Source organism: Oncorhynchus keta, chromosome 10 (genome assembly GCF_023373465.1).
Source record: "Oncorhynchus keta strain PuntledgeMale-10-30-2019 chromosome 10, Oket_V2, whole genome shotgun sequence".
Lineage (NCBI taxonomy): Eukaryota > Metazoa > Chordata > Actinopteri > Salmoniformes > Salmonidae > Oncorhynchus > Oncorhynchus keta.
Genome location: NC_068430.1, coordinates 37,595,043 through 37,609,550, shown reverse-complemented (window position 1 = coordinate 37,609,550; position 14,508 = coordinate 37,595,043). Strand labels below are relative to the sequence as shown.

Sequence of the window (14,508 nt, the reverse complement as noted above, 5' to 3'; positions counted from 1 at the left end):
GTCCTTGATGATCTTTTTGGCCTTCCTGTGACATCATGTCCTGGAGGGCAGGTAGTTTGCATCCGGTGATGCGTTGGGCAGACCGCACCACCCTGCAAATCCTCCTGCTACCTCTCTGGGATTTCTCCTCAGCTAACAACAAACGTTCCCACAGATTTAGAGAACATTCCCTTAAGTCCCATTAGGTAATTAATCAATGTTGTCATATGAATGTTCTTGTGATGTGCAAGGAATGTTTCCAACAGACCATTCCCTAAGTGTCAAATATAAATTACCCAGAACATGGTTACCATTTTCTCAGAATTTAAGATAATAGTATTGTAGATGTGTTTCATGGGAGTATTACAAGAACATTAATGTGTCCAGTTTTCTGTGGTCAGTAGCCTCAGTTTCCAGGCTTTCTCACTGTTTGTGATGTTCGAGACATGGGGGCATGGTAACGACTGACTCTTAAGGGTATTAACACAGCATAGGACACAGCTTTACTCACTGGGCACTGTAACACCTGCATAACAATAACCATGCACTACTAGAGTCTAGACCATGTGTCATCCCAAGATGTCATACATTGTATTCTAACCACTGACCAGATTTGGTGTAACTTCCTTTCCAATTCAGTCCAAGTCCAATAGAAAGTAATGGTCTGTTTTCACTTACTTCCCTGAATTGAAAGGGGATTGAATCCAGCCCTGATTGTAATCCAGCTTGGGTCGGTGTTACAGTAACACACAGTGACACCTTCGAACTTGTTGAACTGACGGGTCTGTCACTCCCTCCACCATATAGCCCAGGACAGGTCTAATAACCACAGGTGCATGGCCTTCCTGTTTCTCTCTGCCTCTCCTAATCATTAACTGTTTACCCCTCACCCACACACACCAGGCTGGAGCATCAGATAGTGCCTGGCCCCATGCAAATCCTCCTGCTACTTCTCTCTCTGGGATTTCTCCTCGGCTAACAACAAACTTTCCCAAAACTTTAGAGAATGTTGCCTTAAGGGTCTCATTAGGCAATTAACTAATGTTGTCATAGGAATGTTCCTGTGATGTGCAATGAATGTTTCCAAGAGACTATTTCCTGAGTGTCAAATAGAATATACCCAGAACATGGTTACAATGTTCTCAGAATATAAGATATTCATGTTCTAGACACACTTCATGGTAACGTTGAAGAACGTGCATGTGTCCAGTTGTCTCTGGATTAGAAGAATATTCCATCAACGTCAAGCTAAACATACACAGAACATGGTTGCCATGTTCTCAGAATAAGATATTAATGTTCTAGACACTTTTCATGGGAAGGTTGCTGTGTATCAGTTGTCAGGATGTTGCCTGATGGTCACGAAGAACCCCCAAAAAAAAAAAAAAAGTTTAATTACACATCAGGCTTTGTTACAGTTGCTGAGCCAATCAAGGTCCTGATTGGTGGACCACTTATCCATTCATATCTTTTTGTCTTTTGGCAAGGTTAGGGACACAGTGCTTTTAACGTACATATTTGACATTGTGATTTTATTTATTTTTACCCCCTTTTTCAATCTTGTCTCATCACTGCAACTCCCCAACAGGCAAAGGTTGAGTCATGCCTCCTCCGAAACATGACACACCAAACTTAACACACACCCGCCAGCCACACCAATGTGTCAGAGGCAACAACATTCAACTGACAACCGGAGTCAGCTTACAGGTGCCCGGTCCGCCACTAGATCACAATGAGCCAAGTTAAGCTCCCCCAGGCAGACCCTCCCCTAACAATAGGATTCCGGCTGGTTATGATACAGCCCAAGTCTGTAGGGGCGCCTCTAGCACTGGGATGCAGTACCTTAGACCGCTGCGCCATTCGGGGGGCCCACATTGTGCATTTTCATAGTAATTATTATTCAACATGACCTCACCTGGGATTTGAACTCACAACCTCTTGATTTACTGTACTCCAATCATCCTGCTATGCCACCATGTCAGGTATCAGTTAATCTGATTATTATCATTATCTTTTTGATATACTTATTTCAGCGATTTAAGAGCTTTCAGTATAGTTGTATAATTTAACCTGTTTTTAATGATACTCTTGAATCACTATGATCAATTAAAATATTTATTTTTCTTTGGTATACTTTTAACAGAGCTGAGATTTACTTTAAAGTGCATTCACCCTATCGCTTACTCCTATCAAGTGGTTTCATCTACATGAGGGGTTAGGATATATTTTGGCCATGGCTGAGATATATTGGCCTAATAAGCATATGCCATAGAGAGATCCCTTATTGGGCATTTGTCATCATTGGTGCTGATGGCCTGGGTTTGAGACCCGCTAGGGTAATCACCCTACTCTCACATTCTTAGCAATATACTATTTCAGTTAATGTCATTATTTGGCAACAGTTACAACACACCTGTCTGATACAGTTGAAGTTGGAAGTTTACATACACTTAGGTTGGAGTCATTAAAACAAATTTTTCAACCCCTCCACACATTACTTGTTAACAAATTATAGTTTTGGAATGTTTGTTAGGACGTCTACTAGTAATTTTTCTAACAATTGTTTACAGACATATTATTTCACTTATAATTCACTGTATCACAATTCCAGTGGGTCAGAAGTTTACATACACTAAGTTGTACCTGTGGATGTATTTCAATGCCTACCTTCAAACTCAATGCCTCTTTGCTTGACACCATGGGAAAATCAAAATAAATTATTGTAGACCTCCACAGGTCTGGTTCATCCTTGGGAGCAATTTCGAAAAGGCCTGAAGGTACCATGTTCATCTGTACAAACAATAGAACACAAGTATAAGAACCATGGGAACACATACAGCTCAGGAAGGAGACGAGTTATGTTTCCTAGAGATGAACATACTTTGGGGCAAATCAATCCCAGAACATCCGCAAAGGACCTTGTGAAGATGCTGGAGGAAACGGGTACAAAAGTATCTATATCCACAGTAAAACGAGTCCTATATTGACAGAACTTGAAAGGCTGCTCAGCAAGGAAGAAGCCACTGCTTCAAAATTGCCATTAAAAAAAGCCAGACTACGGTTTGCAACTGCACATGGGGACAAAGATCGTACTTTTTAGAGAAATGTCCTCTGGTCTGATGAAACAAAGAAATAACTGTTTGGCCACAATGACCATTGTTACGTTTTGAGGAAAAAGGGGGAGCCTTGCAAGCCGAAGAAAACCATTGCAACCGTGAGGCACAATGGTAGCAGCATCATGTTGTGGGGGTGCTTTGCTGCCGGAGGGACTGGTGCACTACACAAAATAGATGGCATCATGAGGGAGGACAATTATGTGGATCTATTGAAGCAACATGTCAAGAGTCAAGACATCAGTCAATAAGTTTGGTCGCAAATGTGTCTTCCAAATGGACAATGACCCCAAGCATACTTCCAAAGTTGTGGCAAAATGGCTTAAGGACAACAAAGTCAAGGTATTGGAGTGGCCATCACAAAGCCCTGACCTCAATCATATAGAAAATTGGTGGGCAGAACTGAAAAAGCGTGTGCGAGCAAGAATGTGAAAGTAGGCTGATTTTCCCCTAGCAGGTCTCAAACCCAGGCCACCAGCACCAATGACCAACAACCTAACCACTTTCCCAATAAAGGATAGGCTGTGCTTATTGGACCAGTATAGTTAGCCCCTGTCCTGTCCAGAAGAAGCACTAACCCCTCCTCCTTAGGCACTTGTGTAGATCTGAAACAACTTGATAGGTGTAAGGTTGTAAGCAATAAGGTACTTCAAAGTGCATTCACATCTCAGCTATGTTAAAGGTACACTTAAAAAATTGAACTTTTATTGATAATAGTGATTCAGGAGTATCATTAAAACAGGTTAACATGCTCCACCAACATGAGACAACTATACTGAAAGCCCTTTAATTGCTGAAATAAATCAATCAAAGATGAGAATAGTCAGATTAACTGAGACATGACACTGACATGGTGGCGTAGCAGGAAGGTCGGCGTACCGTGAACCAGGAGGTTGTCAGTTTTTAAATCCCAGGTGAGGACTGTTGAATAATAATTACTGTATAAATGATCATGCACAATGTATTCATGTAGGTCAAAAATGTAAATCGAAACACTAGGTTCAAAGCTCTGTGTGAGTATCTCTATCCTTGACAACAGACAAAGCTATGAATGGATCAGTTGTTCACCAATCAGGTCCTTGATTGGCTGGACAATAGTAACAAGGTGTGATGTTTAGTGAAACATATGGGAAGACGCTTTGTGACTATCAGATGACGTCCTGACAACCTATATATATGTGTGTGTGTGTATATATATATATATATTGTAGCGACCCGCACAGACAGCTGTGTGTTATGTGTTAGGCTAGGAGGTGGTTGTGTCGTACTGACCAGTACCCGGTGTTCGCGGGGTCCGACATGTCAATCAACCTGCTATCTGCCAATCACGGGAATGCCTGGAATGTTCTGATGCCGGGCATCCTGGTGGTTGGCGGAGTGGCGTGGAGGGGGGTTGGGCAGGGGGGTGGAGCATTGGAAGTTAAGACCAGGTTCAGCCTTTGTTCCCTCTCTCTTACGTCTGGGCTTCACAAGAGAAGGTCACGATTGGCTTGTGGGTTATCTGTCATCTATTTGGCGTGTGCTACGGCCCAAACAGTAGCCTGTGTAAAGTTGGTTTAATAAACCGTAAATTCGCAAACTCAAGCCTCTGTCTGGACAATTGTTCATTTATGATCTAGTCAGGTCATTACAATATATATACACACTCACAGCAAATCATCTGGTAGTGTTGATTTGTCAGTGTAACATTTCAGTTGATTCAGCAGTTAAATTGAACTCTAAGACATTATCACTCAGTGGTTTAAAAGAACCCCAGTGTTGGTGTTAATAACCCGTGTTGAGTGAAAACATTCCCATCAAAACCACAGCCATCATTATGAGATTTGCCAGCACGCTGTACTGCAAGACAGACATTTTTATTGTTTTTAATATCTGTGTTTTTGCATTTACATTGATTGATTCATCTTATGTTACACAAAGATAAATAACAAACATTTTTTCAAATCTGGTCTAATCAGTTAGTTAGATTTATTGCACCCATTACTGAAATGTTTCCAACTGTTGGATGTCCTAACTCTGTCTGGTTTCCAATAGGAATTATACATCACTTTGCAAGCCTGCATAATGTGTAAATCAGGAGGTTCCTAACACCGCTGTGTTAGGGTAAACCTTGGTCATCAAAGTAAGGCCTTATGATATATTTAATGTATTGTCCTAAAAAGTCTTAATAATACATTTAGTCTCCAGTAAGAACTCATGACTGTAAGTCGCTTTGGATAAAAGCGTCGGCTAAATGGCATATATTATTATATTATTATTATTAACTCACTTGGTGAAGTCCACAGGACTGAAACTACTACTTCTTCGGGTTTTATGGCGGACTACAACCCCAAAATGTGTAATGCAGCCACCAACTAGACAGGGTTGAGAAAAAAAAAGTACAAAGAAAAATCCATACTTGATGAGGAAAACTAACCCAAATGAAAATAGTACATTGACAAAAACAAAACTCTCACTTATTCCTTCCTTCAAATCTCCATATTTTTCTTCTCAGGCTCTACGGCCTGAGAGAGTGGCACAGCTTGTGACAATACTCTATGCATGTCCTCTACCGAGAAGTTTTTCAGTCCCAGGAACCACTCCGCCGCATCCACAATGATATCTATTTTTCTGTACTTCGTTTCCACCTTGGCAGTGCCATTAATCTCCATAGCTATAAAGGCCACAAAGTCCACCTTCTTAACCTCCTATAATATCAGTGTCCTACTGGTTAAAGGCAACATGTGCAGCCTACAGTGAAGGCCTATCCACCACCATGGACTCTTTGGGAGCACCATTCGAACCCTCAACCCTTTTAACAGCTGATGCATAAGAAATGCTCTGGACAGCCCTTGCTTTGGCAGAACTGAAAATGAACAAGTTCAACAAGCATGTCTCTGTCACGAACAAGTACATGTCATGGGTGGTAACTCTGCAATTCACTCAAAGGCGCACTTTGAAATTATATTGGGGGCGTGGCTTTCATGTTGTTATGGCCACCCGTGAGTGGAAGTGTTGTACCAGTTTAAGTGGCCTATGGTTCTGTTAACTGAAGTTTGAGCGTGTCTACTGTCAGTCCTGAAGTCTTTGTAAATGATTACATAAAAGCATTTGGCACTAAAGACCTATTGTTACAATATCTCTAATTCAACATTAGCGATTACGGACCTCTTTATATAATTGTAAAAAGATACTATTTCAGGTGTTATTGCTTAACACCATTGGTGTAAACTATATACACTTCCTAGTGTTCAAAATTCTATATAAGGTGTTTTTGCATAACAGTGTTAATTCCCAAACACTGGCAAAGTATAACAGCGTCAGCACTAAGCACAGGGTTAATTTAACACAAAGTGTGGACCCGTATAGACACTGACCAAGTGTTAAATTTAACACGGTCATGAACCAGGTTTCCATCCAATCTTTTTATGCGGGTAAAGTACATGTCAGATAAAAAATGTCATGACCGGCCTGATGGAAACAGAACACTTTTCGCTAAACTTTCCAAATGTCGACAAAACAATTCTAGGCAAGGTGGGATATTTTTGTCGGTAAAATTAATTATGTGAGAAATGTTGGCAGAAATACTTATATGCAAATATTGATATAGTAACGATCATATCGAAATAATAAACTTGGAGTCACATGATGACATGTGGTCCTTCAACTACGACTGGTCGGGAAATCATGCTGTTTATTAGGCTATAGAGGAAATAAGTTCTGATGAACTTCACAGGGTGGTGAAAGTGCAAGGTTAGGAGTTTGTTGCTCCTTTCCAATACATATTGAGGGTTTTATTTTGGTGACATGATGATCTGTGCTTGGCTGCTGTTTGACAAGTAAAAATATTCTTAATCGTTTGTCCATAATAATAATCTCATCATGTAGGCTATATGTGAGCTCTAGGCTGGAGTGCACGTGCCAATATCAGAATGTGCACACTTGCTATATAACACACTTTTTTTTGCGAGACAACCATCAGTAGAGTGAAAATGCAATAGAACCCCATTTAACTTGTATCTTTTTATACGGTACATGGGAATTTAACCGCAAAAGTTATTCTTATGTGCACTACGTCATTACGCACAGCCTTTATCTGCAACAAGTCAGTTTGATGGGAAAATGTGCATATTATTTTTATGCGGATTTTAGAGTATTTACATAAATCTCATCAATTGGATGAAAACCTAGCTAGTGTTGATTTAACACTGGAGAATTTGCTGTGCAGAAATGTTCTTGGAATGTGTCTAGACTATTTTTAATATTTTATGTTCTGTGAACATGGTAACCATGAAACCAATATTCTTCTAACCCACAGAAAATTGGATACGAATGTTCTTGCATTGTTCTCATGAAACGTGTCATGAACAATATCTTATATTCTGAGAACATGGCAACCATGTTCTGTGTATGTTTGGCGGGACGTTGATGGACTTCTCTCCGAACCCACAGAACTGGACATGTGAAAGTTATTCAAAGTACCATGAAATGTGTCTGGAACGTTCAAATTGTACATTCTGAGAACATGGCAACCACTTTCTGGGTCTGTTGTGTTTGACATTAAGGGAATGTTTTCCTTACTCTAATGCCAAAACATGCTAAAAAGGTTCCCAGAAGGTTTTCACTAACATATATAGAATGTTTCGCTAACTAATGGAAAACTGGACACTCAAACATTAGAGGAACATTACGGGTTAACATTACAAAAAACGTTCTCTGCCTACATTTGTTAGCTGGGAAAATGAAGACTCACAAATATCACTCTTTGGGTCCTGGGTTATTCCTGACTGTGTGACCTGCCTAGTTCAGAAATGTTGTTTTTCTCTCCATTTAAAAAAATGTGTGTTGTGATTTATATTTGTAGCAGTACTTCTCCTTGCCTCTCCTCTCCTCCAGGTGTGGCCCTGTGTGTGTGAGACATGTCGGATAAGATGTCTAGTTTCCTACACATCGGGGACATCTGCTCCATGTATGCAGAGGGCTCCACCAACGGCTTTATCAGCACTCTGGGGTGAGTTCATTTCACCTATCCCTTTTATACTTGAGCTATTATCACTGATTGGCAAACATTGATACCATCAATTGTAGTAATTTTAGACGGTGCCTATTTCTTTCCTCATCCCAAATGAATGGGAATCACTGAAATGTGGCTACAGGAACATTAGATAATTTATTTACAATCATATCTAAGTCAACACAATTTTTCACTTTGAGCACCTGTCCCTCTAAAGGTCTGTGCACGGCCCTGAGTGATCAAATAACATTGTATTGTCACATGAGCCGAATACAACAGGTGTAGGTAGACCTTACAGTGAAATGCTTACTTACAAGCCCCTAACCAACAATGCAGATTTTAAAAAATACGGATAAGAATAAGAGATTAAAGTAATTAAAGAGCAGCAGCAGTAAAATAACAATAGCGAGACTATATACAGGGAGGTACCGATACAAAGTCAATGTGCAGGGACACCGGTTAGTTGAGGTAGTATGTACATGTAGGTAGAGTTACTTTAATAACTATGCATAGATGACAACTTAGAGCAGCAGTGGTGTAAATGTCTAGACATTCAGGAGTCTTATGGCTTGGGGGTAGAAGCTGTTTAGAAGCCTCTTGGACCTAGACTTGGCGCTCTGGGCCTGCTTGCCGTGCGATAGCAGAGAACAGTCTATGACTCGGGTGGCTGGAGTCTTTGACAATTTTTATGGCCTTCCTCTGACACCGCCTGGTATAGAGGTCCTGGATGGCAGGAAGCTTGGCCCCAATGATGTACTGGGCTGTTCACACTATCCTATGTAGTGCCTTGCGGTCGTAGACTGACCTGTTGCCATACCAGGCCGTGATGCAACCAGTCAGGATGCTCTCGATGGTGCAGCTGTAGAACCTTTTGAGGATCTGAGGACCCATGCCTAATCTTTTTAGTCACCTGAGGGGGAATAGGTTTTGTTGTGCCCTCTTCACGACTGTCTTGGTGTGCTTGGACCATGTTAGTTTGTTGGTGATATGGACACCAAGGAACTTGAAGCTCTCAATCTGCCCCACTGCAGCCCCGTTGATGAGAATGGGGACATGCTCAGTCCTCTTTTTCTGTAGTCCACAATCATCTCCTTTGTCTTGTTGAGGGAGAGGTTGCTGTCCTGGCACCACACTGCCAGGTCTCTGACCTTCTCCCTATAGGCTGTCTCATCGTTGTCAGTGATCAGGCCTATCATTTACATTACATTTAAGTCATTTAGCAGACGCTCTTATCCAGAGCGACTTACAAATTGGTGCATTCACCTTATGACATCCAGTGGAACAGCCACTTTACAATAGTGCATCTAAATCTTTTCCTCTTTTCCTATCCTATCCTAGGTATTGTTGTGTCATCTGAAAATTTTATGATGGTATTGGAGTTGTGCCTGGCCTTGCAGTCATGCGTGTACAGGGAGTACAGGAGGGGACTGAGCACACACCCCTGGGCCCCTATGTTGAGGATCAGCATGGCGGATGTGTTGTTACCTGCACTTACCACCTGGGGGTGGCCCGTCAGGAAGTCCAGGATCCAGTTGCAGAGAGAGGTGTTAAGTCCCAAGGTCCTTAGCTTATAGATGCGCTTTGAGGGCACTATGGTGTTGAATGCTGAACTGTAGTCAATGAATAGCATTCTCACAAAGGTGTTCCTTTAGTCCAGGTGGGAAAGGGCAGTGTGGCGTGCAATAGAAATTGCATCATCTGTGGATCTATTGGGGCGGTATGCAAATTGGAGTGGGTTTCTGGGATGATGGTGTTGATGTGAGCCATGACATGCCTTTCAAAGCCCTTCATGGCTACAGACGTGAGTGCAACGGGTCGGTAGTCATTTAGGCAGGTTCCTTAGTGTTCTTGGGCACGGGCTATGGTGGTCTGCTTAAAACATGCTGGTATTACAGACTCAGAAAGGTCTAAAATGTCAGTGAAGACACTTGCCAGTTGGTCAGCGCATGCTGGTAAAACGTCTGGCCCTGCGGCCTTGTGAATGTTTACCTGTTTAAATGTCTTACTCACATCGGCTGTGGAGAGCGTGAACACACAGTCATCCGGAACAGCTGGTGCTGTCATGCATGTTTCAGTGTTATTTCCCTCGAAGCGAGCACAGTTGTTTTGCTCGTGTCACTGGGCAGCTCTTCCCTTTGTAGTCTGTAATGTTTTGCAAGCCCTGCCACATCTGATGAGCGTCAGAGCCGCTGTAGTACGATTCGATGTTAGTCCTGTATTGATGCTTTGCCTGTTTGACGATTCATCGGAGGGCATAGCTGGATTTCTTATAAGCTTCCGGGTTAAAGTCGCGCTCCTTGAAAGCGGCAGCTCTAGCCTTTAGCTCAGTGCGGATGCTGCCTGTAATCCATGGCTTCTTGTTGGGGTATGTACGTACGGTCGCTGTGGGGACGACGTCATCGATGCACTTATTGATGAAGCCAATGACTGATGTGGTGTACTCCTCAATGCCATCAGAGGAATCCCGGAACATATTCCAGTCTGTGCTAGCAAAACAGTCCTGTAGCTTAGCATCTGCTTTGTCTGACTACTTTTCTTCCTGACCACGGATGCCGTTCAAAAGCAGTCAGCTGGATCTCTTCAGCAGATCCCATGGGACTTAAACTTATCTGGGCATTAGGCCGGTTTTGAGGTCTGAAAATGTCTGACAGACTTTCATTTGGGAGGGAACTATCCCTTTAAGGGTGAATTCATAGCTTCATCTACACTTGAAAAGGTCATAAAGGTAATGCCATCAAAGCTCTGCAGTGCATATATAAATGACTTTTGTCTGTGGTGGATGTGGTGTGTTTGATAGAGGAATGCTGTGGAGATTAATCACAGAAGAGATGGTGTGGCCTGTGTGTCAGTTAACCTCTTGGGGAAGTTTATTGTGGCTGGGAGGTACTGGCACAAAGGGCTGTGTGTGTCAGGTGGAGGGGTCTCTACTTTGCTGCACAGGGGCACCTCTGCCTTCGGCCGTCTGTGGGCCACTGATAGAGCGTGGTTTGGAAGAGTTGATAAATGACGTTCCCACTTTTCCCAAAGAACAGGGCTGGGAGAACTAAGCCCTTTGAAGTGGAAGTGGATGTCTGGTCCTGGATGGCTCCATGACCATGATAGTATGTATAATTTACTGGGACACTGGGAGGAATTGGAAGTAAGTGGGAAGCAATGAACACAATGGTAAGATGTTTGTGTGTACGGGCACCAGCATGCTTGTGCATGTGGACGAGAAAGTACATTGGACCATAATACCAGTGATTATCTACCGCGAGAATGAATGTTTCTAGTCAAGGAGCAATTGAAGCCTGGAAAAATATGCTTGACTCTGTAAATAATCATCTCAGCTAAAGCCCAACACGGGCTGTATAAATTGTTATTTGTACAACACATACAAACAATTGGATTGGATGGAGACTTCTTGGCTGGTTGGGGGAATGGGACGGGATGGGAGGTTGGAGGTGGAGACACTACTTTTTTCCCCTCTTGTATATATTAAATGTATTATCACTTAAACTTTATGATTATGATCAACACACACACAACTTCTCCATAAGATCAATCCCACCTGACTTCTAGAGGCTCAGTATTCCTGGAACCCCCGCTGCTCATGAAAAATGGATCAGACAGAGTCACAGCAGAAAGAGACCTCACTGCCTCCACTGAGTTGTTTTACTATCCTTGTGGGGACCAAACAAAATTCTTAAAATGAACCTTAAACCTAACTCTAATGTGAATTGTAACCCTAACCTTAAACCTAAGCCTAAACTATAATTTTCCCTTGTGCAGTGTGGCACAGCTCCTTCACATAGAGTTGATCAGGCTATTGATTTTGGCCTGTGGAATATTGTCCCACTCCTCTTCAATGGCTGCGCGAAGTTGCTGGATATTGGAGGGAACTGGAACATACTGTCGAACATGTAGATCTAGATCATCCCAAACAAGCTCAATGGGTAACATGTCTGGTGAGTATGCAGACCATAGAAGAACTAGGACATTTTTAGCTTCTAGAAATTGTTACAGATCGTTGAGACATGGCCACGCATTATCAAGCCGAAACATGAGGTGATGGCCGCGGATGAATAGTACGACAATGGGCCTCCAGGATCTCTTCACAGTATCTCTGTGCATTCAAATTGCCATTTATAAATGAAATTGTGTTCATTGTCCGTAGCTTATGCCTGCCCATACCATAACCCCACCGCCACCATAGGGCACTCTGTTCAGAACGTTGACATCAGCAAATCGTTCGTCCACATGATGCCATACACATGGTCTGCTATTGTGAGGCCGTTTGGAAGTACTGCCAAATTCTCTAAACGACATTGGAGGCAGCTTATGATGGAGAAATTAATATTATATTCTCTGCAAAAGCTCTGGTGGACATTGTTGCAGTCAGCATGCCAATTGCATGCACCCTCAGCTTCAGACATCTGTGGCATTGTGTTGTGACAAAACTGCACATTTTAGTGGCCTTTTATTGTCCCCAGCACAAGGTGCACCTGTGTAATGACAATGATTAATCAGCTTCTTGATATGCCACACCTGTCAGGTTGATGGATTATTTTTCAAATGAGAAATGCTTTTTGGGGTATTGAATTTCAGTTCATTAAACATGGGACCAACACTTTACATGTTGCTTTTATATTTTTGTTGAATGTACTTTTTACTCCATACATTTTTCCTGTCACGCAAAAGTACTCACTGCATTTTGAATGCTTAACAGGACAGGAAAATGGTCCTCATCGAGAGAACTTCCCAGGTCATCCCTACTGCCGCTGATCCGACGGACTCACTAAACACATGCTTAATTTGTAAATTATATCTGAGTGCTGGCGTGTGCCCCTGACTATCCGTAATTTAAAAAACAAGATAATTGTGACATCTGGTTTGCCTAATATAAGGAATTTTAAATTATTTTCACTTTTTATACTTAAGTATATTTTTGCAATTACATTTCCTTTTGATAATTTAGTAGATTAAAAAAAAAATACTTTTAGACTTTTACTCAATTAGTATTTTACTGGGTGACTTTTACTTGAGTCATTTTCTAATAAGTTATATTTTATTCAAGTATGACAATTGGGTACTTTTTCCACCAATGTCACAAGGATAGTAAAAACAAACACAATCTCACACATACACACAACATATATATAATACAACTTCAAATGTCAAAGAATAGGAGCTTCAGGGTTTAACATGACCTACACATCTACAGAGCTGGGAACCTAATGCTACAGCTTATGGAGAAATTCCTTTTCAAATTCACCATCAGTGTGCTCTTTAACCTCTTACCCCCCAATCCTTCAGGGATAGGATTGTAGGGAGAGAGGTGAGAGTATTGTCATAGACCCTCTTTTCTTACAGGTTACTATTATACAATAACTCCTGAAATGAACCCTAAACACACAGGTCATGCTCTGATACCATGTCATTATGACAAATGCACACGGTTGACATCACTTGCCCTCTCCAAGAACCATCTGGTGCACTCACGCACACACACACACACACACACACACACACACACACACTGCAGTAATCACACTCAAAAACCAAGATGCATACATACAACATGCCATTAGAAGTGTGGACCCAACAGATGGCCTTCTCCAACTCTCACAAACCAGAGTAGAAAGCCTGAGGGGACAAATCAAAGTTTAGATTTTGAGCAATGCAGTCTGATTCCAGGGCTTTAGTCTGAGAATCCTCTTGTCTTTTAGGATGCCTGTTCTCTTGTCCTGACGAGCAGCTGTTAAAGTAGGATTAATGTACAGTAACTGGAATTGGACAGTAACGAGGGTCAGACAATCACATTTTTATCAGTTCTCCACAAGATAAACATGTCAGTGTCTGTATGTGATAAATCTTGCTCACATTGATCTAACAAACCCAGGCTGCACATTAAGCAAACGTCATTCAGATGCTCAGTATAGCTATGCTGTATAATGCTCTGCGGAGGTTGACACGGTAGACAGGAGTGTGTTGTCATGTTCAGAGAGGTGTATCCCTGGTGCAGACAGACAGGTCCATGTGTAGTACGACTGATCATGTGTGTGGACACTCCACGAGTCCACAGGAACACGACGAGGATGGATGTGGGATCTGGCTGGAGTCCAGGCAATCTTTATTCCGAGCCAGTAAAAAGCTAAATTTGTCACCGACAGGAATGCTAGCTTGTCCACCCACTGGCAGCAGCCAACTAATCCTAACTCTCATTTCTTCATCATTGTGTGGACTGTGGAAGAGCACCGGCGAATCAAGAAACATCACAGTGAAATCACAAGTATGTGATTGGTTTAACAATAGTGACTAAGGGAGTCAGGATAAACAGTGCTCTGTAGTTGAACATTTTGAAAACACAGTGTACTTTTTATGGGTCCAATGGTGCTTTATTGCAGGATCTCGTGCTGACAATGTGCTTAGATCAAATCAAAA

General features: G+C 42.0%; 1 protein-coding gene across 4 annotated transcripts in view; it reads left to right on the top strand.

The window, feature by feature from the left end:
- Positions 1-14,508, top strand: part of LOC118388636 (inositol 1,4,5-trisphosphate receptor type 1) — a 160,874-nt gene that overhangs the window by 2,761 nt on the left and 143,605 nt on the right. For all 4 annotated transcript variants that reach the window (XM_035777898.2, XM_035777897.2, XM_035777896.2 and 1 more), the window contains exon 2: positions 7,968-8,082. In XM_035777898.2, the coding sequence (XP_035633791.2) occupies positions 7,991-8,082 (92 nt within the window). In that variant the 5' untranslated portion in view covers positions 7,968-7,990. The remainder of the gene's footprint in view (positions 1-7,967; positions 8,083-14,508) is intronic.